The sequence below is a fragment of the Passer domesticus genome, chromosome 2, assembly GCF_036417665.1.
Source record: "Passer domesticus isolate bPasDom1 chromosome 2, bPasDom1.hap1, whole genome shotgun sequence".
NCBI classification, from domain to species: Eukaryota; Metazoa; Chordata; class Aves; order Passeriformes; family Passeridae; genus Passer; species Passer domesticus.
Genome location: NC_087475.1, coordinates 12,331,445 through 12,354,883, shown reverse-complemented (window position 1 = coordinate 12,354,883; position 23,439 = coordinate 12,331,445). Strand labels below are relative to the sequence as shown.

Genomic DNA, 23,439 nt, shown 5'->3' with positions numbered 1-23,439 from the left:
CTTTTGGGACTGTTCAGATTAGGCAAAAAACTGATTTGATAATTTGTCACCTCTTCTTATCACCATATTCGGGGGGGGGAAAAAAAGCAAACAAAGAAAAGAAATGCCCAAAAAGTATCATATGATAAGTGAGTTAAAGCACAGTTAGAGGAAATAATTTTTGGGGAAAAGAATCTCCAAATAACAATCAAAACCCAAATCCAGTAAAAGGGAATCCTGCATATGAAGTTTGTGAACTGCTATTGTGAACAAATGCTCCAGAAGCCACTGGGGGGGGGGGCAGTGACCTGCTGGGGCTAAATGGCTAACAGCAATTTTTTAAATTCCTTAAACTTATGCCGTAGGACTTTTCATTTGTTTTATTTGTAATTATCTGGTCCCTCAAGTAATAGACATAGGGAAAGCTGTTTTACTTATAACATGTGAGCATTTTTTACCCTCTGCAGTATGTGCATTCTCCAGAGGGCTCTGCTGCCTGCTACTTTTTCTGTGCTTGAGATGTTTGACATCTACTGTGTTCTTCATGCTCTAGCTGTAACAGCAAACTCAGCCCTTATTTCTTCTTCTCCTCCTCCTCCTCCTCCTTCTCATTCTTTCTTCCCCTTCCCCTTCCCCTTCCCCTTCCCCTTCCCCTTCCCCTTCCCCTTCCCCTTCCCCTTCCCCTTCCCCTTCCCCTTCCCCTTCCCCTTCCCCTTCCCCTTCCTCTTCCTCTTCCCCTTCTTCTTCTTCTTCTTCTTCTTCTTCTTCTTCTTCTTCTTCTTCTTCTTCTTCTTCTTCATTCCCACACGGGGACCTTTTAATTTTCTTTCTTTCTGTACTGTGAGCCCATGTTTTTCTCACCCCATACTGTTTGTGTTGCTCTCCCTTCTGTACCTGCCTCTTTGAGTTTTATTTTATCCCAACAGTCTTGGTTTGTGACACAGAGCATGAGATGACTCAGACTGACAGTGCAGTTAGTATTTAGAATTGAAATAAGGAAGTCTGTGTCACTAGTGGGCATCTGGAATTGTAGGGGTTTTCTTTTTTTTATAGTACTTGTAGGTTTTTTTTGATAATACTTTGAGTTTTGAAAGAAAATTCTGTTGGGGAGCTCAGCTGATAACAATCCACCCAAAGTTTTTCAGTACCTTGTATCTGACAGTTTAGAAATATCCACTTCAAACAATGAATTTAAACATTCTGAAATATTTCCAAAATTCTTCTCTTATGGAGCAGGAAGCCTTAGCTGCATCTGCTAAAGGATCTGCTGTTGCGATGGAAACTTGGATGTGCCTCAGACAGAATTCTGTCTCTGGCAATTGACATTGCCACTGTTGCAGAACAGAGTTCTTTAGTGGATCAAAACATTTAATCATAATTTTTGCAAAATTCACTCCAAATACTGGTGGATGCCTATGTAAAAATTTTACTAACCTTGCTTCTTCAGAGACTGGGAAGATGGTGAAGTGTCGTCCCATTTTTTCCCCCCCTGCCATGTCCTCCTAGAAATATTTAAATAATGAGATTCAATAACAGGAACTAAACATGATGCTTAAACATACAGGAAGGAATTAAAGAGAATATTTAAATGTGAAAATTGTATAACCAAACAGCTCCCTATATACTGCTCCCTGTCATTCAATAACAGGACACTCTCATCTAGTTAGTTTACTCTTAAACCTCAGAGTCTGATGAATTGTTCAGAACCTGTTTCTAAGGGATGAGGATTTCAAGAACAAAGAAAAAGCATTTTACCAGTTTGGAAAAACAGAATTAAGTGACTTTTTATGATATTTTCAAGACACGTGATGAAAAACCAAATAAATAAAATATCCAAATAACAATTTAATGGAGAAATTATATAATTTACATAATTAATGAAAAAATATTCTTTAAAAAGGGAGTGATTTTCAATTGCAGGTGCAGGTAAGAATGGGAATTGGCTCTTTCAGTGTATCCTATCTTTGACTTGCATAAGATATTTATTTGCCTTTTTTTTAACCTTATTTATTTTAAACAGATTCTCAAACATGGTAACAAATTTTACTTATTCTTCGTTATAAGGAAATAATTTTGTGTTTGTTTTCCTTACAAGCCAATGAATTAGATCAGCAGCTAAGGGTAATTCAAAAACTTACATTTCTAAGACTATTCTCTAATTTGATAGTTACTTACAAGGTTACATTATCTGTAGAAAATTAGACTCCAGAATTTTTTCAATTAAGTTTTCTTATTCTTTATCCCAGAGTCTTTATTTCCCCTCTTATTGCAGAGAAAAAGCAAACAGATATCAAGAAATTGATCTTTTCAGCTCTGCATGTCTGATACACACAAGTCCATTATAAATAAGCAATCAGCTCATAGAGGATGAGAATGGTGATAAGGAGGTGAATGTTTCCTCAGTGCTCTCTGCAGGATCTTCTGTCAGCAGGCCAGGGGTAAAATGCATTTACAGGACAGTAGGAGATAAATCTTACACCATCACAGTGTGCTCCCGGGGAGTATTCAACTTTAGTCACTCATTTGCTCCCCACCTGGAAACTCAAATGAAAAAAAAAAAAAAATTTCAAGCAGTTTTGTATTTTTGCCTGATTGAATCACATAGTGGAATGTGGGAAGGCAGAAAAAGTTCCCTAGTCTCTGCCTGCCTTGCTTATCAACATCCAGAAACAGATGTGGCAACAAGTTTCAGGAAAGAACACAAGCTCATGAAGTCTGTAGGTAATGCAGAACGTTTTGTCCTGGGAGTACGGGCATTGAAGGCTATGGTCAACAAACAGGCAGTGCCTTAGACTGAAACATCCTTCATTCTATAATTAATCACAAGATTAGTTTTAATTAACGTCTGTAAAATGCTGCCACTTCCGTTTTAAGGCATACTCAGCACTGATGAATATGTGGCTCTTGGTGTGTTGCTCAAGTTCCAATTTATTAGACTTTTATTTCTATTTTTATTGCATTACAGAAACTCAACTTACTGTATGAAAGTGTCCATTTCGCTGACGGTGGGTGAAAATGACACTGGACTCTGCTACAATTCGAAGATGAAATATTTTGAAAAAGCTGAACTTAGCAAAAGCAAGGAAATATCATGTCCTGAAATTGAGGATTTTTTGTTTCCATTTAGGGAGCCTGAAATTCTGTGGTATAAGGTAAGGAATGCAAGAGATTTATACCTTCAAATGTATATTATGCAATGTTCTTATGATTCTCTTGATTTAAATGTGTTATGAAACTTGGGTTGTTTTTAATTTTGTCAAGAAAAGACAACAGAAACAATGGTAGACAAGAATTAACTAATTGAGAAATTCAAATGCTTCCTTTAGTAAACTGTATGAGAAATCTATGTATGCTTTACCTGAATAAACAGCTTAATTTTGCAGCATAAAATTCAGCAAATACTACCAAAAGGTCCATTTCTACATATATACTTAAAGTTATATTTGTAAATATAATTTCATTGCTTTTATCAATAACTTTGTTTCAATATTGTGTTATGTTTTCTAAGATCATTACTTAAGGGCTAAGTTCTTGCAAATAGTGTTGCCTGTGGGCTGTGCAGTAGAATTAATTATGGTATACAAGACTGTGCTACCTAAAAATTAAAATTTTGTGGCCTGGAAAGAAAATGTCCAAATTAACTGATAGCGTATCTAAGATAAAAGAAGTGTAGCCAACTATTTTCATATTCTTGTCTTGGATTTTGTGTTTTCTAATAAAATACATTTTAAGATTAAGAATGCATCTTTTCTAGGTACAGAGAGCTTTGATTCTAAGATTGTTTTTGAAAGAGATATATAGCATCCTTATTTTTTCTCATTCTCACCTTCTGTTTCTCTACATTTCTTAATTATAATGTTTTTTTAAAAAATTGAATTTAAAAAAAATTATTCCCTGCAGCCTGAGATGCTGGTAATATAAAAGTCATAGATTGCAGACATATGTGTAATGCTAAATAAGTAAATTAAATACAAGAAACTCAATAAACCAATGTCAAAAAAAACCCCAAAAACAAAATACCAAAGGAATCAACCCTATTTCTAGCCAGAGGCATAAATATCAAATTTGGTGATAAAATTAATTTTAACCAACATCTAAATAGGTTGGATTTTTACAAATTTAGTTTATATACATTTATATGTAGCCTGGTCTCTTGCCTAGACTCCTTTACTTTGGGCAGCATTGTCCACAGTGGTCCATTTTAAGTATAAGAACACAATCCCTTAAGTTTTATATTCTCTTTAAACAGGAATGCAAGTCAAAGACATGGAGATCAAGTATTGTTTTTAAAAAGGACACTCTTGTCATTCGGGAGGTTAGAGAGGATGACATTGGAAATTACACATGTGAGCTAAAATATGGATTCTTTGTTGTCAGAAGAACGACGGAGTTGACAGTTACAGGTAATTACAGTCTCTTTCTACCTCTTATATTTAGGAATAAAAACCCCACTGAATATTGTGGTTCAAGCTTTGTGACTTTGACTGATACCGTTGGCACACATCTTTGCTGTGTGCCTGGTATGAATGGTTGATACATTAAAACTGTCCTGAATACTTCACAGTGGTATCTGTAATACCTTGGCAAGTCTGAATTTTGTTCTGTTCCAAGAGCCTGTGGGTGGATTTTTTTATTTTTTTTTTAAGTGGAAAATGTGGTCCAGGTGAAGAAGCAGGTGAATTCAGAAAGCATGTCCTCTAACAGAAAAAAAAAGTCTATCATATTTTGTCATGATTAAATTACTTGGAACATAAAAATACCTGTAGCAATAACTCCTTGTTACAAGCTCTAATTGTCTTTGGACATGAGATCAGCTGTGGCCACAACCCAAGAGTAGCAGCTCTGTCCCAGTGAGTCCATTTCAAGTGTTGAGCAGTACATGATGAGGGACAGGTGCATTTTTCCTCTGTTATTCTCTCCCCATTTTCTCTAGTTTATAGTTCAAGAACTTCCTGATCTCAATCATCATGCGCTGTGGTTACAAATTTATCTATTTTTCATTAGTCTGATTATTTTTTTTAATCCATTTAGTCTTGGCTTCAAAAACATTTTGAAGTATTATGTTCCACATAGTAATTATGTGACATGAATAAACTCTATAATTCAACAAACAGCAATTGCATAAGACATATTTAATATAACCTGCTTTTAAAACTACCACATCAATATTTAAAATCCATTAATAATGAAAACAAAATATATATTGTAATAGTAGCATCCACAGCAGCAGTACAATGTGAAGAATGGTTCACTGAATTTTCAATTCCTCACCAGACCTCTAACCTCCATTTTACAATTATGTAAAACATATAGCTGAACATACGTGTAAGGTAAAAAATGGGCTTTTACAATTATAGGATTACAATGGTAGGCAGGGTGCATCATCATCTACATAATGCTGTGTTATTTCACAATGTGTTTCCTAAAAGAAGGCAAAATGAGGATTTTCCTGGCAAATTAGAGATGAACTAGATACATATGGTTGACAAAGACGCTTTTATGCATAACTTCTTGCACCTTCAAAATATCTAGTAAACCAAGAAAAATTTTCCATAATAATTATGTGGGTTGTTCTTGATCTTTTTTTTTTTTGTATCCAGTATATAAATCTGAGGCACAGCAGCAACTAGTAACACACTTATGTTAAGCATTAGGTTGAATTGCAACAGTTTTCTTTAATGGTGAAAAGTTTCTTTTCTCATTCACTCTATCCCACTTTCCCTCTACATTAACAGAAGTTATGGTCAATTAGGGAATGCAATTTTCTACTGTTGGATGTGTCTGGAAATCATATTGTTTATGTTGTTTTGGGAGATTCAAGTAATCAATCATATTTATTTAAACTCAATAACCAGGATCTCTTTGTTGTTGTACAACATTGATTTATTTGGTCAGTACAGATAGGCAATTACTGTCAAGTGATTAACCTCACAATAAACATCCATATTCTCTGGTTTGATTGACTCTGATATAAAGAAAGCAGAGTAAGATTCTTCAAGTGTATGATTTATACCAGAATAATGTCAATTATCTTTTGAAATATTTGATACCTGGATTTCAAAAATACGTATTTACTGCATCTTTAAGTGATCCCTTCTGTCTTTTTGATTGGTGCTCCACTGCACAGCAGTATTTCAACAAGCTCAGACTGACAGAAAAGAAAAAGAAAAAAAAACATTGGAACCAGATTCATGTTACTATTTGTAGAAATGGTTTAAAAAAATGTAATTCATCACTTGTAGTGTAGGTAGGAGTTTAGTATTTAATGTTTAACTAGACAAAGACAGAAAGAGACTTGGCTGATTTTGATGTGCTAAAAATGAATGAATTCACAGGGAGGGAAATATTCAATTTCCACCTCTGCAAACCCCAGCAGATTTAAGGACAACCTCCAAATTAGTAAATTCCTTTAGTAGTAAAGTAGGTCTTCATATAATCTTTATGATATTATGTGAAGAAACAGAATAAGCAGATAGATTTGCTCATAGTATTAATTTTTTTACACCTATTCCTCACCACCTCTTCTTTCCCAGCAACTGTGGACAGTCACCACTCAAGGATTCCCTTCCTTTACCCACACAATGAGTTTTTTCAGAATTGCTGTCTCCTTTAGGGAAACCTGATGCTCTTACAGACCATTAACTATGGATGCAATTATAAACATGTTCTTTTCAATATTGGTGTTGTATATTCTTGTTATAACCTCCATGCTTTACACCTTAAATAACTGTGTGCTTCATAGTGACACGTGGAATGGCTCGTATTCTGATTTATCACAAAAGTTGAAAAATAAGAAGGGAATCCACACATTTAGAAAAAGATCAAACTCATTTAATAACCTGTATCTATCTCATCTAAGTATAGCAGTTAAAAACCCCTAAGCCATGGAAAAAGATATTTCTCTTTCTGTTTAAAAAATGAGAAAAGAAATTCCCCCTTCTTAGCTTAAATTCTAAGCACTCAATGTCACCTTGGGTACACCTTTAAAGTACACCTTTAGAGTAATAACTATTTCATGGCATACTTTTTTGTTTGTTGTTTTGGGGTTTTTTGTGTTTTTTTTTTCTTTGATCTTAATGGAAACTTTTTGAAATTTTTGAAGATCTGTATCTCACACGGAAAAAATATAAGTGATTTGAATCAATTTCTTTGTTGTTCTGAGATGGGACCTAGAAATTCCCTGTTTTGCAAAACATAACTACATGCTGATTATTTTAGCTTGTAAGTAATAAAAATATTCCCATAAAAACATAACTGATAGGTTTTTTTAGATTTTGGTTATGCAATTACACATTCTGCAATGTCCTGCAATGTACAAAGTCATTTGTAGGCTTTTATAGTTCAGATTAGCAGGTTTTCTTTTATGTGTGGAATTTTAATTAAGGCATTCCTGCTGTCTCTAACGTAATTAATTAAGAATGTTTTTTAGTCTTGGGAAAGAATCCTATTAGAAAAGTACATTGTTAATTTAGTCATAGTGCACAACATGGGTCAAAAATACTTTCCTTCAGTGTTTTATTTTATTTAAATATTAACTTTTTTATTATTATTATTTGTAGTATTAAGACATTTGCAAACTCTTTCTGCTTTTGAAGGGTTTCCTTCAGGTCTAATGAAGTCCAGCCTGTGTCAGAGAGAATATACCCATCCCCACTGCAATAACATATACAGTGAACATCTTGAACATCATAAAGCAAACAAACCCCATCAGCCTTGCAGATGGAACTTTACATATTCTGCTTTAGTTTTAAATATTAGAATACTTTTTTCCCATTCTGTCAGAAGTAAGAAAATGTTATTCCTTGCAGATAGAATCAGAGCTAATCAGTAGGTTCTTAATCCTGAAGCCTTTCCTCAGAGATACCCTTTGTTTTCTTTATTCAATGATTAGACCCTGAGCATTTCCCTTAGAAACAGCTCCACCTGGAATGAGCATAGTTTTAGATTTTCAGATGTTTACAATCAAGCTATAGGAATAATAAATTGTCAGAGTAATTTTTTTATTATTTAATTTCAGCCTGCTTGGTTTAACAAATTAATCTTTTCTGTCTTCAACCCATGACTTTTTTCATCTTTAGGTTTTTTTTAGACAATAAAAAAAGGAACGCATTTTTTTCATTCAGTTATGCTGTAGTCAACTCTTAGTGCTGTTTAAAGTTTGGTTATATCAAATAAGCTTTATCTCTTTTGCTTTCTGACAGATTTAGTCCTCATTAGCATAATGGGAAATCTTAAATGACCACATGTATGTATGTATTTTTAGAGCTGAAAAGATTTTATATACAGCTAGCCACCATATATTGTGAACAAAAAAAACAAAAAAACCTCCTGAAAGAGGACACATGTACACACATATTTTGATGGTTATAGCCTTCTTTAAGTGGTCTGTATTTTAACTGTGTAAGAGAAACTGTTCTCCATTTTTTCCCCAAAATGTTGGCTTCAATTTCTTCCAGGTGTGCTGCTCTTTCACATTCAGTACATCAGAATGCAGAGAGGTGCTGCCATAAGTATGTTCCTCTTTATTTTTAGCAGCTGCTAGGTGAGAAAAGTATTAAAGAACAAAGAGAGTTGTTTTCCAAGCATTTAGAGATTTAGTACAGACTCTACTTGGTTTCTGAAGTTAATGACTGGTATGAACCATATTGAATGTACCCAGTGACTACTTGATTCAGCTGATCCTAATAATTATCAGAGCTGATGTTCATTCTTTTGTTCATCATTAATTTAATTCAATGCCAGCACATACTCAGATAGAGGTTCTATTTACCATTATTCTGTGCAAAGACTAATAAAATATAAAGCAAACAATATACTCATTATGAAAGCAGCATGTTCAAAATACTAACCTAGCATTTTAAAATGCATAAAATCCTGTAGGTTTAACACAATTATGGCTGAAGAGTGGGATGATTTTTTGTTTTGTAAAATAGAAATGAGTGATTTTCTTTTATAGTGCAATCATTTTAATGCACCTGAAAACAAGGGTCTAAATTAATTTCCTGTGTGTATTTGAGTAATAATAATCAAAACATTATGTCGATGTTTGATAAAATATTCTCTATAAATGCTCATTTAACGTATTTATTGTAAATGGGTTTAGAGGGTCATTCAAAACCAGCCTTATATGGAGACAGCAATGAGCAAAGCTGTATGTATTTTACTTCAAAGGAAGTGAAGATGATGTAATGTACTCTATAAATTGAAATGTTGAATTAGAAAACCAGCTTCAGCACTTTGACAAAGAGATGCAAAAACTAAAGGTAGAAAAAAGTCCAGATTTTCAACCTTGCTGCTGGTGACCTTTTGACATTTCTTCCTTTGTCATATGCTGCACACAAAGACCAGTTTTAATTATTAGAGATTGTTCTTATCATAGTTGGGGTAGAGAGAAGATCCTCTAGAAAGTAATTCAAAGAAGTAGGCAAAGCAGGGTGGTCGGATGAATAAAGACCTGATGAATAATTTCTTCCCTTTGGGTGATGTGTTTGTGTGCTCATCATTCTGGACAATGTCCTATTTCCTGCACAGGATGCTGCTCTCTTTCTGTTACTTATCAAAAATCCTCCAAAATGTGACCGCTAGTAGTTGATGATGCAGTCATGACTTCTGCTGGAGTCCTGTACTCCCTGTGGAAAATACAGTGACAGTAAAAGTTAGGGGGATGTTTCAATAATTGGTAAGAAATAGAAGAAATCTTAGTCCATAATCACAATCAATTTCCTGAAGATTTTTTTTTTCCATTTTGGCTTTGTGTGTAAGGTTAAAGACTAGTGTAAAATAATAAGTCAAAACAAATTTTGTTTTATACATCAGATGAGGGAAAAAAAATAGGGAAATGTCATTTCCAAAATGGAAGTTTGTTTGTGTGAGTCAATTTCCTTTTCTTCATGAGCCATAGGAGAACACTAAAATAAAAACAATGTGAATGGATGTTGTTACCAGGATCATTGTTTCAGTTTAGTGTAGTGAGGTTGTTAAGATGAACTAAATTCTACAGAGAGAAAGAATTTGCGGACAAAAGTTTATCACAAAAATGTGCTAGTGACTACTAAAGATATAAAAGACTTATAAACGTGTAGTTCAATAATATCTCATGAAATTAAATAAATCTGTTGTTAAGGCACCCAAGATGCTTGTTAAACAACCTTTTAAAAACTACATAAATTACACTGAGTGTTAACATTTCACGTTATTGCTATGGAATCAGAAGACTTCATTTTACTTTTACATTCCCCTAGAGTATGTTAAATCCACCAATACTGTCCTAACTGAGCCTTTGTCATTTCCAAAGCTGTTCTTATACTGCTTTTGATAATTTATATGTACAGTGGTTCATAGTTTAATAAACCAGAGTATAAAATGTACCAGTATAATAGCATAAGGACCCTGTGTTGCTCCCATCCCAAAAACAATCTGTACACATTCTTAAAAACAGTCTACACACAATAATGACTGAATATTTAGGATTAAAATGGGGACGATTTTTCCAATACTTTCAGTGTCTTTCAAACAGCTTAGGCAAGTTCTAAACTCAGAGCCACTAAGCAAAATTATTTTGGTAATACATATGTTCAGAGAGAAATTCCAGACAATACATGTACCTGAAATCATTACAATTGTTTTTAGTAGAAGAAAATTTTTGTTTACAGAAGAAAATGAAAGAAGCCACATTTTAACTGCAGCAATATCAGATGGGGAAGTGCATGTTAACAAAATAGTAGCCTCAATGTATTAGAATTAGAATGTATCTTTTATCAATTACAATGTATCTGTGTTCCTCTATATTAAAAGAGTAATATCTCTTAAAGAGTATTGACATCCTCAGAAATATTGTCATCTCCCATTGACCAACCTGCCAAGGAAAAAAGGGTGCTTTTTTCATGCTATTGTCTCATAGTATTAATAAATTACCCAAAATATTATAGTATATAAACAATAGAAAAACAGTGCATATCAAATTTAAGAAACAAGTTTTACTTAGAGTTCTATTATTACAAGTGTGAATCAAGAATGAAATCTTAGTTTCTCTGAGATTGGTGTCCATTTGCCCATTGACTTAAACAGTCAATATTTCATCTTTTGACTTTCTGGTTATGAAAGATCAAAACTGATGTTAATTTTAAAAATTGAAGTAAATTTTTAAAAAATCCAGCTCTGCAAATCTCTGATGTTTTATTGCTTATTCTGTCATGCAATTTCTTTCAATTCATGAAGCAAACAATTTTATAAAGGTAATTTAAATATTCATTCACCATGCTTTAGTAACAGGCAAAATGCATGGTAGCTGCATAGTGACCCTCCAAAACAGGCTGAACAAGAGATTATTTTTTTTACCATAATAAAAAGGAAAACCCTGCCTATCTATTTCTACATGACTATAAAGTGCAGATTTTAATTCTGAATGTCTGAAACTATAGTTCCTCCCAGTGTACTCACTTTGGTAATCAGTTTGTTTCAGTCCTTAATGGAATAAATTTTAGTGAAACACCTACTGACTTACTGGAAAAAATAGAACTAAAATTCAGCAGACCAAAAAAACTACCTCTAGGGTACTTGATCAAAAAAGTTTAAAAATGAAATATATGTTAAAGGGAATATAAATTACTACATAAAAATTGTGTAATAATTTAACTTCTGATGCTTTACTTATCTATGTGAGAGCTTAATATAGCTCTCACATAGATTGAAACAACTTCACCAGCTTGTTGTTTTGGGTTTTTTTGTGTGTGAACGTGGTAACACACAATAATTGTTTGAATATGGAAAAGAAATTTGAAACAGCAATGACATTTTTCCATTTCTATAATGCACTTTTCCCTCTTGCTTTGGAGTATTATATTCATACCCAGAACTGTATTAATTTAAAAATATTAGATATAACTTCATAGAAATATGACTGAGGAGTGATATAAATCAGTGAATTTCCTCCACATTCTTTAAACAAAGTGAAGATGGAAGAACTAGAGTAGAAAGATGCCTGTGAGTTTTCTCCCTTTCTAAATCATTCTGTTTCACCTCACTGCATTCTTCCCATGTTCAACAAAAGGATTATATTTCTCCAGACACTCAATATGACAACGAACATTTCCAGCCCTTAACAAGCCCTTTGTGGAGCTACTAGTCCCACAGCATAATTTTACTCAAGTTGTGGAAGGTTTATTTATGGTGGATACGTGACCTGTTGTGTGCTTTTTTTTCCCCAGAGGTAAGACTCCTCTCACCTAAGTTTAATATTTATACCCACTGGCGTACAAGCTGGCTGCTCCTCCTGGCAATTCCATGGTGTGACTGATATCCTCTTTATGCCAATGCGTGGAACATCAGATGAGCTGAGCTTTACAGAATTCCACTTCCATTCTTAACTGTCCAAGGGCTTTAGTTGACAAACTTAAATGTAGATTTATAATATAGACATCTAAATCAATGAATCCTACTTTAAGGTTTCATGGTTGTTATGGTTATAACCTTTGTAAATGGCAAGCTGGCTCTACATTATATTTTCTTGTTATAAAATAGGTGTAAAATTTCATGTCAGCTTTTAAAAGCAGAGAAGTACAAATCTGTAGTGTAAATATTATGTTTTTTAAGGAAGATGTACACCTGGGGGAAAAAAAATGCAAGCTTCTGGATGTACAAGGCTGTCTTTAAATCTCAGGGGCTTAATATAGCAGTTGGTCCAATAAAATATATTGCTTGTACCTTGATATGTCTAAAGCAACATTACTGTTATTATTTTTCATGGTATTTAAGTTTTCTTAGGATGGAATCACAGCATGCATTTCTTTAAGCTAGCTGCAGTGTGCAAAATAAGTATAGGGTTTTTTATTAAAATATTTCTGTTTTCATTAATTTTGGCAGTTAGAATAAACTGTTCTGCATGGTGTTACTCACGTAACACTGAGTTTCCCTTTTTTATTTTGTGCTTTATTTGAAAGTGATGATTGTGACTACAAGACAACTGGAAGCTTTCCTTTTATATTCCTTTTATATTTCACTATTCTCAATTCAACACAAACTAAATATAAAGAAAAACGAGTCCTCATTGAAAACAAAGGTTTTGGTTTGAGAGCTGCAGTAAACAGAATAAATGTTTTATTATAAGGTAGGTGGGTTACGATGCTTCAGTGTAGAGATGGTAAATTTATTTTAAGCTCCTATTTCTGTTCAGTACTTACACATATCTTCTAACAGGACATTTTTAGTGTTGCTATCAATAGTCTCTAATGCCCAGCTGAGTAAAGAACTGAGAAGAGAGGTGATTTTTGTTTTCTTGTCGTATAGCTCTGCCAGGAAACCTTGTCTCTTCCATGCACATCCAAGTGAGAAGTGCAACTTGCCATGAACATCTGGTTCCTCCAGAGCTTTGAGCCTGGCACTAGAGCTCAAGCACCATCTGCCTCATGGCTGGACCTGTTCTAGCATGAACTGGTTAGACCCTCTGACTCTTGGCATTTTCACTGAAAGGTTCCTATCTTTGTAAGTTGCAGCTGGTAATTGCCTCTCAGTTTGTGATTTTGGTGGCCCAAACCATTCTCTCTCAAATCCTCTTTGCCCAGCCTGCCCCATGAACGCACAAACCAGCGACGCGTTTTGTGTCTTGGTGTCACATCTAAGAGGTGCAGCAGCAGAAGGTACCTTTGAGGGGCCACACTGCCTCCCCACAAAAACTGCTCTGGTTGTTCCTGCCCTCCCGCAATCCACCCATCTGCCCATCCCACCCTGGGCAGAACTTGGGTAGCGGCAGTGGAAGAGCCAAATCTTGGGAAGAAAGGCTGCACAAAAATAATCCCCTGAGAGGGAGGGAGCAAGGGCACTGCTCCTGTGGGGCCAAAGTGAGCACCTTCCCACCTGGCCACATCCTCCAGCCCTGCAGCCACCTCTTAATGCAGCAGCAGAGCCTTGGTGACATTTTGTTTTGAATTTTTAGGTGTTTTGTTCCTTCAAAACAATTCCATTGGTTTTTCAGAATTTTTGACATAGCATTCCGAATTCAAAAAGTCACTCATGAATAACGAGGCAAAGGGCAGAAAATGCATTGTGATAAGCTCATTTAAATAGAAATAGGCTCATTCCTTTGTGTGGGTTGCATAAGCTTTTTTATTCTTTTAATTTAATATCTAGATTTTTATGATTAAATTCAGTTTTCTGAGGAGCTACTCTGACACCACCAGGAAAAACAAAAAATTAAGGCTAGGTGAACTGTTTGTCATTTTTGTACAGCTCACCTATCTAGACTTTTTGCTTACGTTTGAGCAGTGACAGTTTATTAGGATGAATGGGAGGGCAGGAATAGAGATTTAGGAAGTGAAACACTTACAAAATGTGGATAATGTGACATTTAGTAGAGATTATGTGATCACAAGAGGAAAAGTATTTATTATTTTTCCTATTCTCATCCACAAATAAAAAACTGTACACTTAATAGTAAATAGTCCTATGCAGCTATTTCTCTTAATAAGAGAAGCTCCAAAAACTGAATAAAAATGCTTGAAAGATCTAGTCTGGCTTTTGAAAAGTTAAGGACATTTCAAAATGCTTTTGCATGTATTCTGTAATGTCTTATTCTAATATATTATAAATGGTATTTGGCAGGTTACATCCCATATTTTCAAAAGCTAATGTCTGTACTGTTCTGCTCTAGATGTCTTCTTGTCTATGTGGTTCAAAAACATCTTTGTGATCTGTCAGAGTAGTTTTGATATGCACATAAAACTGAGAGAACAAGGATTTATAAACTCCACTCGAAAGACATACTGGTAGAAGTGCCTGCTAGGGGGTGGGCAGTAAGCATAAAGCACTGAAGGTGTCTTACTTTAGACTATAGTATAAATAAATTGGAATAAAATATTACAAAGGCAAGTTCAAGGCCCTGTTTTTACTTAATAGTTCCATAAGACACATGATAACTGTCAGCATTGTTTTTTTATAATCTGTCCTTTGAAAACAGCAGTTCTTAAAAATTCTACTTTATCAAAAAAGAAAACTAATCCGAACAAGATAAATTATGGGAGGGTTGGGCCTTACAGACCAAATTAAAAGACTTTCATGACTTGAAAATTTTCTTTCCATTTTTGAATGTATGGCAAAGTCACTCTTCCAAGAAAACATGAGCTGATCTGGTTCCCTTATTAAACTGAGTGCTTCAGTGTATCAAAGGGCAGAAAACTTGCATTAACTTGATTAAAGATACTATACAGAGTCAACAGAAAAATGACAAATTTATTTTTGGAGTTTTAAAACGATTTTGTGGGCAGAAAGAAGAGGTTTTTTTAATAAGTTAATTGTTTCAGAATGAATAACTACATGCGTGGAAGGTCCTTGTAAGTCCTGCTCATGTATATGGAAGAGGAAATAAAATTAGTAGAGTAAGAAATGCAATTCTGATTCAAAAACTGAATTAGAAATGGTCTTAATTCTTGTTTGTTTGTGGCAATTGATAACATCTAGTTCAATTAGCTGACCTGCTGTTAAATTTTCAGGATGTGAATTGTACCTTCAACATGCATAGAAAAAGAGTATTTATTTTTTAGAGGTCTTTTAGCATTGTCAACAAGTTAGGATGGAAAAAAAAAATTATTTTCTGCCATTTCAGCCATTAAAAGAGGAGCTAACCCAGTGCTAAACCTGTAGTCTGTAAGGGATTTTGAGAAAACAAAAAAATCATTTCTGCTGGATTGGTGGGCTGTTATGTTAAAAATTTGAAAGAGGGTGAAAAGTGTACTAATCCACAGCTAAGAGACATTTGGTGATTTTTTACGTATTTTAATAAAAACAATAGTCACAACTCTTGTGCTTTCAATTATAAATATTTAAATGTTTTAATTAAACACATACACATAACCATTCATTAAATTTGAATGGAGTTTGCTGACTACCAGTCAACAGAAAGAAATCTCGAGAGGAGAGGAGAGGAGAGGAGAGGAGAGGAGAGGAGAGGAGAGGAGAGGAGAGGAGAGGAGAGGAGAGGAGAGGAGAGGAGAGGAGAGGAGAGGAGAGGAGAGGAGAGGAGAGGAGAGGAACACAAAAGTTGTTTTTGTGGTTTTTTGTTTGTTGGTTTTGTGAGGAGAAAAAAAAAACAAAAAAACAAACCTGTTTTAAAACTGCTTAGCTGCATGTGACCTTTACCAAATTTTGAGTAACACATTGTTTAAGAAATATATGGAACTTTCTGCCCTGGAAGGAAAATGCACTTTTAACAAGAGAAAGATGATTTAAAATCCTGCTAGTTTTTTAGGAAGTTCTTCTATAAAATGAGAGGCAGACTTTTAATTTCTATAGTAATACACCAACTCCTTTTCCTAAATTAGCTGTGAATTCAAGGCAGGAGAATAGCTGTGGATAGAGCATTTATTTAAGACAAAAATATATTTCTTTCTACTGTGCAATGGGAGCCTGGAAAGACTGTAATACATTTGTGGTGTATGGGAGAAAATAAATATGCAAATATAGGAGTAAGGGGCTTCCACCAGTAGAGATAGGAAAAATACATATAGAAAAGACAGTGATTTCTTTTTTTCTACAGGAAGCCCAATATAAATGCAACTATGATTTTCCCTACTGTGGGATTCTGTACCATTTTTCACAAGATAGTATTGACACTAAAGACTGGTGAGGTAGTCAGAAGTTCTGAATACATTTAAATGAATACAGTTGTATCTGTCATCATGAATGGCTGCTATAATCACAGCTTTTAAAATCCACTGTTGGCTTCAACAGTCCATGGTACAATGGAGCTCTTCAGAACTAGAATAGTTGTTGACATTCCATTAAAGAAAACAATAGGAGTGGAATGAATATGCTTAGATTTCTTTTTACTCTGTACAACTGATTTATAAAAAGAAATAGCAGAGGGAGAGAAAAACAAGACAAACTACTGTGAAAAGTAATTAAAGATATGAATAATTGGGAAGGGTAAAATACTGCTACAGCTAAAGAATATCACTATTTAAACTATTTAATGGATTTTTTAACATTGAATATCATTATATCATTAGGATTGTCATTGCTATCACACAAAATTTTGTTTCTAATTTCTGTTAAAAAGTAAGGTTATGTAAGGTTTTAAATTTATCATTTGTGTACCAGCAGGCTGTATAACAACTGTTATACAAGATTTGTTCAGTTTAAGCTATAAGTATTCAAACTCTAACTGCTGAGAAGTTCAAAGGTGGTAGATTTTTAGTTAAATTTTTGCATTATATATTTCTATTTAATTTAGCTGGTGATGAATGTACTGTACCTGAATCTCATTGAAATGATGCTTTCATGAAAGTTTGCTGCCCAAGTTTGTATAGAATATAGTGAAAATATCAGTCAAAAACAAATCTAGACATCCTTTACTTGTTTAAAAAATCATGATTTCCCTCTCTCCCTCCAAAGGGTAGCTCTCAAAATCATTTTAGAATGTATACGAAATACGTTGAAGAGCTTTGCCTTTACCTGTCAGCTTTGCCTTTACCTGTCATCATGAAATACTTCAGCGGCAGCATGCAGCCTTTTCCTGTTTGAAAACCTTTATAACTGTTGTGCTCATTCTAAGGAATATAGAAAGTGAGAGGCTCTAAATTGCCTTTGAAGCTATTACTACATAATCCACTGCATGGTGTTCCTTTACTTGCTTTGTTGCTTTTATTCTAGAAATGGCATTATAGCAAAGTAAACAACACTATCAAATATATAAACCTATTTTTCTCCTTCCCTAAAGTTATGTTAGCTACCTATACAGACATTTGAGAGATATCTTTGCATTGTACACACAAATGGTAAACAATATTGAAATATAAATGCATGAAGAATATTAGAATAGATTTGTAAAAAACTGAATTAATGTTTAATGACACAACCTGTAAATGCTCCTCCTTCTGCTGCACTGAGTTAAAGCAGACCGCCTTAGCTAGGAAAAATCAGAAACAGCTTTAATTTTGTCTGCTAAATTTAAGGTGGGACTTTTGGATCCACATACCAAATTGTTTTAAATAACCTTGATTGTCCTTTGAGACTTGATCCACATGCTTGGAACTTCACCAAGCATTGTTAAACAGGTTAGAGTGCAAGCTGTAAATATTGAAATTGGGAGTCTGAGGCAGCTTGACAAGTAGACAAGCATTAAGAATTATTCTAATCTTTTTTTCATATGTCATCTGTAAGGAAGTGAATGGTTACATTAGAAATCAAGCCTATAAAAATTGCTTGCTATCCCCTTGTTTTCTTTCTGGAAAAATTATCTCTGCCTAATACACCAGGAAAAAATAACTAAAATTATTCAAAATCTCTTTTTTCTTTTTTTTTTTTTTTTCAGTCATGATCAAAGTCTTAATGGTCAATGAAGTACGAATGCATAAGTAAATGAAAAAAAATGTAATTGAGAACTACATTGTGTGGAAATGAAGAAATGTAGGAGGAGGAAATGTTAGAGAAGGCAGATATTGCAGCAAATGAGGCTCAAAAACTCTTAGTAGTCCTAGTGGGAATTAACTATTAGGATGTGCTGCCTGAAAGATCACAATGTTCACAAAGTCTTCTTTCTGAATGACATAATTTTGTTACTTGCATAGTAGTTCCATCAAATGATGATTTTTGTGACACTTGGAGTCGGTGAAATGTCACCCCTGTCTGGCAGTGATTCTTGAAACGCAGGCTACCAAAAAAAGAAATAAAAACACATTCTAAACAGCTACTGCAATTCTGCATTACTAGGTGTGTTCAGACAGTTCCAGGTTCAGAGATATTTAAAAAACCAAAACTATAGTTTCACTGCTGACGAATTCAGTCTCAGAACTCAAATCCTCTCTTAATCTCTCAGTCATCTGTACTAGATTCATGAGAAGAGGGACAAAAAGACACTAAATTCCTGTTTATAAATTAACAGGCATATCTCACTGTGATTCCTGTCTGACAATGTCTACATCACAGAAAATGCCATTACAGTCACCAATAATTGGCACCATCTTGGGTCATCTCAAGAGAAGATGAGACTTGAATGGTTTTGGAGGATGCACTACCAGCCTCACTGTTAGGCAGAGTCCCAAAAGTACATCAGATATAGGGAGGATGAAGAAACCTCTCTGCTCTGGTTTGTGGATAAAGAACTTGGTTCATGACATCGTGATTCTATGCTACTTGGGATAAATAACTTCGTTTGAAACTAAATGGTCTCTGTCTGGTTTCTAGGCATCTTTCAATAGTTTGCCTGCGGCTGATATAGAAATTGAAAAAATAACTCTTGAATGGCAAATCAAGATGTTTACTGAAGTGTTGTCTAGATTCAAATTGGGTTTGTTTGTTTGTTTGTTTCTCACACTGACAAGAAGAACATTGGATTACCTGAATTAGAATTTAATTTAAATGTATTGATTCCCTACTTAAGGAGGTACCCAAATTACTCCTAGATGGTGGTCTGCCAGGGGATCAGCCAGAATTAGGCTAAACTGCAAGCATTTATGTTGAAGGACTGTAATGAATTCTGCTCAGCTTGTGCACTGTGTCAGCTTTAGTATTTGTTTAACAGCATTTTTAGCTGTTGGACTTGATGAACTGAAGGATCTTTTCAAACCTAAACAATTCTGTGCTATTATGATTCTATGAAAATAGCTGAGGTATTCTCTTATGTCACTACAAGATCCCTTCAGCCCAGCCATATTTTGCAGCCACATAGTTCAGCAGCTGAGGGTAGGTATCAGTATTAGTGTGCGCACTAACCCTTGACAATGTCCTGAATAGAAGGTGATTCTTTGCTCTGTGCATTTGAAATTCATCATTGCTCTGTCAGGGTCCCAGGCTTCACTTAGTATTCTCTGAGTATTTTTCTAACTTCAAATAATATTTTGGAGGTTTAAAATTAAGTTGGAGACAGTTATCATGAAACCAAGTACGTTTTGTTTAAATCATAGATAATTGTTTTCAAATAGAAATTCATAGGGTAAAAACCAGTATTTGCCCTAAGAAAGGCAGCATTACTTCAAAATAAAGAAACAGAACCCCACCAGCTAACAGCAGAAGTTAGTGATAGCCTGCTCTACTTATCCCAAAATGTGAAAGAAAAGCAGAACACTTGCACTCTGCTGTCAATATCCTGCCCAAATTTCAAACCATTGCTTTTAAGTTCATGGCAGCATTGCACTTCTAAAGCTCCTATCTCATCAAAACTGCTGCAAAATTTAACACTGAAATTTGCTCTGAGAGCCAAGGCAGACATTGGAATTTTCCATAATGGTCAGCTGAAATTTTCCCGTGCAGTTACCAGTCTCTCTCCCTGCAGGATCTCAGGCTGTCCACAGCCCTGCTCCTTGAAGGGGAGCTGTGCAAAGTTCTTTGCAGCAGCACCCACTTGGTAATTGTCTTTCTGTCTAAAGTTTCCAGTGCTCCTAAATCAGGCAACATATCAAACTGGCAGTGAAAACTGCACAATACATGGTTGCCTGTGACTGTCAAACCTCCTGGAGTGGTGCTGGCAGGTAAGAGCTGCTCATTTCTAGCTAATCTAGATTTTTCTAGTAAGTTGAGGACAGGTCAGATGTGGCACTGCTGGGGCCAATCTTTAGTTTCATACTCAGTAAAATGTTTTCAAACACATTTTCCAATTTCTTTTTTACAAATAGAGGCATGAAACCGTTTGTGTTCTTGCCTTCCCAGTCACAAACTCTTCTGATCACATTCTGAGGGACAGAAATGTCTTCAGATATTCACTTCAGATTCTGTAATTCCAGCTTGGTTCATAATTTTATTATGTGCTAAACAGCATTTGGACATCAGAGGAATGCATAAGTCACCCTGAATGATTTATAGAAAGACTTTTTTTTTAAACTAGCTATTTAAAAAATAAAATATTTTGAATTAATACTGCTGTGAGTTTCATAATTGCAGACATAGAAAAGCATACCTATGAAACATGTAGAGTTACACGACAGGTAGATGCAACTTTATTTACCCAATAGGTATTGTCTGAATAATAATGCAGGCTAAAATTCTTTCCTGGATTATCATCTTTCATGGAAAACTTTCGTTAGCCCTTCACTGACCCTCAGACCATTTTAAGAATTACATTCCCTTCCCCTCACATGGCAGTGAAAGGTGGGTCAGATGGGACTGTCATTCTGCTTCCCCAGGAGGTCAAGACTTAGTGTTAGAATCTACCATTAGTGCTGATTCATAACAAAAAAAAAAAAAATTACCCATGGAGCAGGACTAAGCTGTCAAGAAACTCTGACTTTTCTCCATGTAAACCCTTCCTCTCTGAATCTTGCTTAAGAAGGAACCAGATAATTTATGAAGCGAAAAATAGGCATGACATCCATAGAACCGTATGTGTATACATAGGTATGCACATGATAGGAGGAAGTAAAAATAAGAATAGATTGTTCAGACCTGAAATATAATTCCTATTAACACAATTTTTCCCCTAATTTTGACCAAAAGTGAAGACTACGTCTTTCCTGGTCATCTCTGGTGCTAGTCATGGTACATTGGGCTCTTGGTTACCATTTTTAATTGCCAACCATTCTCACCTTCAGCATATAAACTATAAATATCCAGTTTGTTCCAGTGATTCCCCTCACTACAGCACTGCTTCCTTGTTTAGTGACCTCCCAGAACAATAAGAATTATGAAAATAAAATTGTTTTTCTCTGTTCTCTTATGATTTCACTGAAATAAATTTGCATGAGTCAGATTAGAACTGTTCACCTGAAGGACCAGAATATAATGAAACTGGAGTAGCACTCCATTGCCTTGAAAAAGAGACTAATCTTTCTAAATTTGTTTCTCAATACCTACTTAAATAAATAAGCTTTTTAAAACATGGTATGAGCTGATTAATAAAAAAAAATTTACTTTAGAAAGAGACTGTGCAGCAAAATGGCCTTAGAATAAGAGTCTTATTCTTTCGAAACATCTTATATTTTTAGCCATTTTCAAGCTTCCCATTCTTTGCCAAAAAAAATTTTAAAAAGCAAAAATATAGAATGACAGAGAAAAAAAAAAGATATTAAATTAGAGTAAATACTGTTGAAGTAAATTTTCTTCAACACTTCTGTCCCTTAAAGGAAAAATATTTCAATTACTGGTCCCTATGCAAATATTGTAATAAATGTCATTAACTGTGGAAATACGAAGCAGAACTTCTTGGAGGTAGGAGGGATATTTCCTCTGCATTTGGCATTTAAAACAGGTCTCAGATTGGCAAAAGCTTTTTTAGTCTGATAGGCTGCAGCTGATATAGTGATATTATCTATTGCTGAAATTCTTTCTAAAAATAATTATTATCACAGAAATTCCAAGAAACTGTTGGGTTTTTTGTTTGGGGATTTTTTGTTTGGTTGTTTTTTGGGTTGTTCTTTTTTAAAAAAATCTATTTGAATTTGAGCTAATACTTTTATTGGAAAACTATGCAGCGTGTTTTCCAAGCAGTCCCTTTTTTATTTCTTTCTTTGAGAGACTTTTGATACAGATTCTTTGATATATATTAAGTAATATTGACAGAGACCAAGAACGGGGGGAAAAAGGAGCATGAATTTGTGTATAATCTTAGCTGTATTCTCAAAGAAGAGAAATGTACATTGACAAATATAGGATGGCATGAAAGGCCCCTTTGACAGCAGCCTCCTCTGTATTACTGTTTCACAGGTCCTGAGAAATGATGGTTCTTTCTCCACAGTGAGAGATGGAGGTCAGTAGAGTGTGTTTCCTCTCTGAAAATAATTGAAGGATACTGCCTCAGATGAATGTACATTGGTGTTAGTATCATAGTTTATGGCAGAAAAGCCAGTTTTAGGCAGTAGTGCTGTGGTTTGGCAAGTCAAACCTCACTGACATGACTAATTGTCTCCTTATAAGCACTGACATTACTGCCCAGTATGTGTCAGAATTATGGTCCAAAGCATAATGAGTCCTAGGCTTAATTGTGATTTTTAATCAGGTTTAGCTGTAAGAAGGGATAAAAAATTCTCATAAATTGATTTTCTATTTTGATATCCATGCTACAATTTCCAGCATCCTTCCTCATGATGGATTTCTGTCCATCAGAAAGTCCACTCTCTGATGAACTTCCCCAAGATAAAAGGTATTATTCATGCAAAAGGGTCTTTAAAGGTTTGTATTGATGTGAGACTGGTTTGGTTGGCACTGCAACTGCCTTATGTTTGCATCTATCCGGTACTTACAGCATATCTTGATCCTCTCTAGGGAAATACATCTGTAATCCAGCTGACTGGAAGTCCCTGTTATCACAGAGTCTGCTGCCAATAGCTGACATCACTTTGGGCTGCTACTGAATTTTAGTTCTTGAGTAACTTTTAATGGGGCATGATATTTCTATTTATTATGTGCTTTCTATATTCATCGTTTTTTTACATTCCTCATTTTTCTTGTTGTCATCCAGTCTCATCTCTTAGTTAAATCAGAATCAATGGGTACATTTAGATTTATTGTAATGAGAATGTGGATATATGTTCTGCTTATGAA

The 23,439-nt window shown here is 34.6% G+C and overlaps 1 protein-coding gene across 4 annotated transcripts in view; it reads left to right on the top strand.

Moving 5' to 3' along the window:
* Window positions 1-23,439, top strand: part of IL1RAPL1 (interleukin 1 receptor accessory protein like 1) — a 664,262-nt gene that overhangs the window by 402,223 nt on the left and 238,600 nt on the right. For all 4 annotated transcript variants that reach the window (XM_064407418.1, XM_064407415.1, XM_064407416.1 and 1 more), the window contains exons 4-5: window positions 2,945-3,131; window positions 4,229-4,382. In XM_064407418.1, coding sequence (XP_064263488.1) covers window positions 2,945-3,131; window positions 4,229-4,382 — 341 coding nt within the window. The remainder of the gene's footprint in view (window positions 1-2,944; window positions 3,132-4,228; window positions 4,383-23,439) is intronic.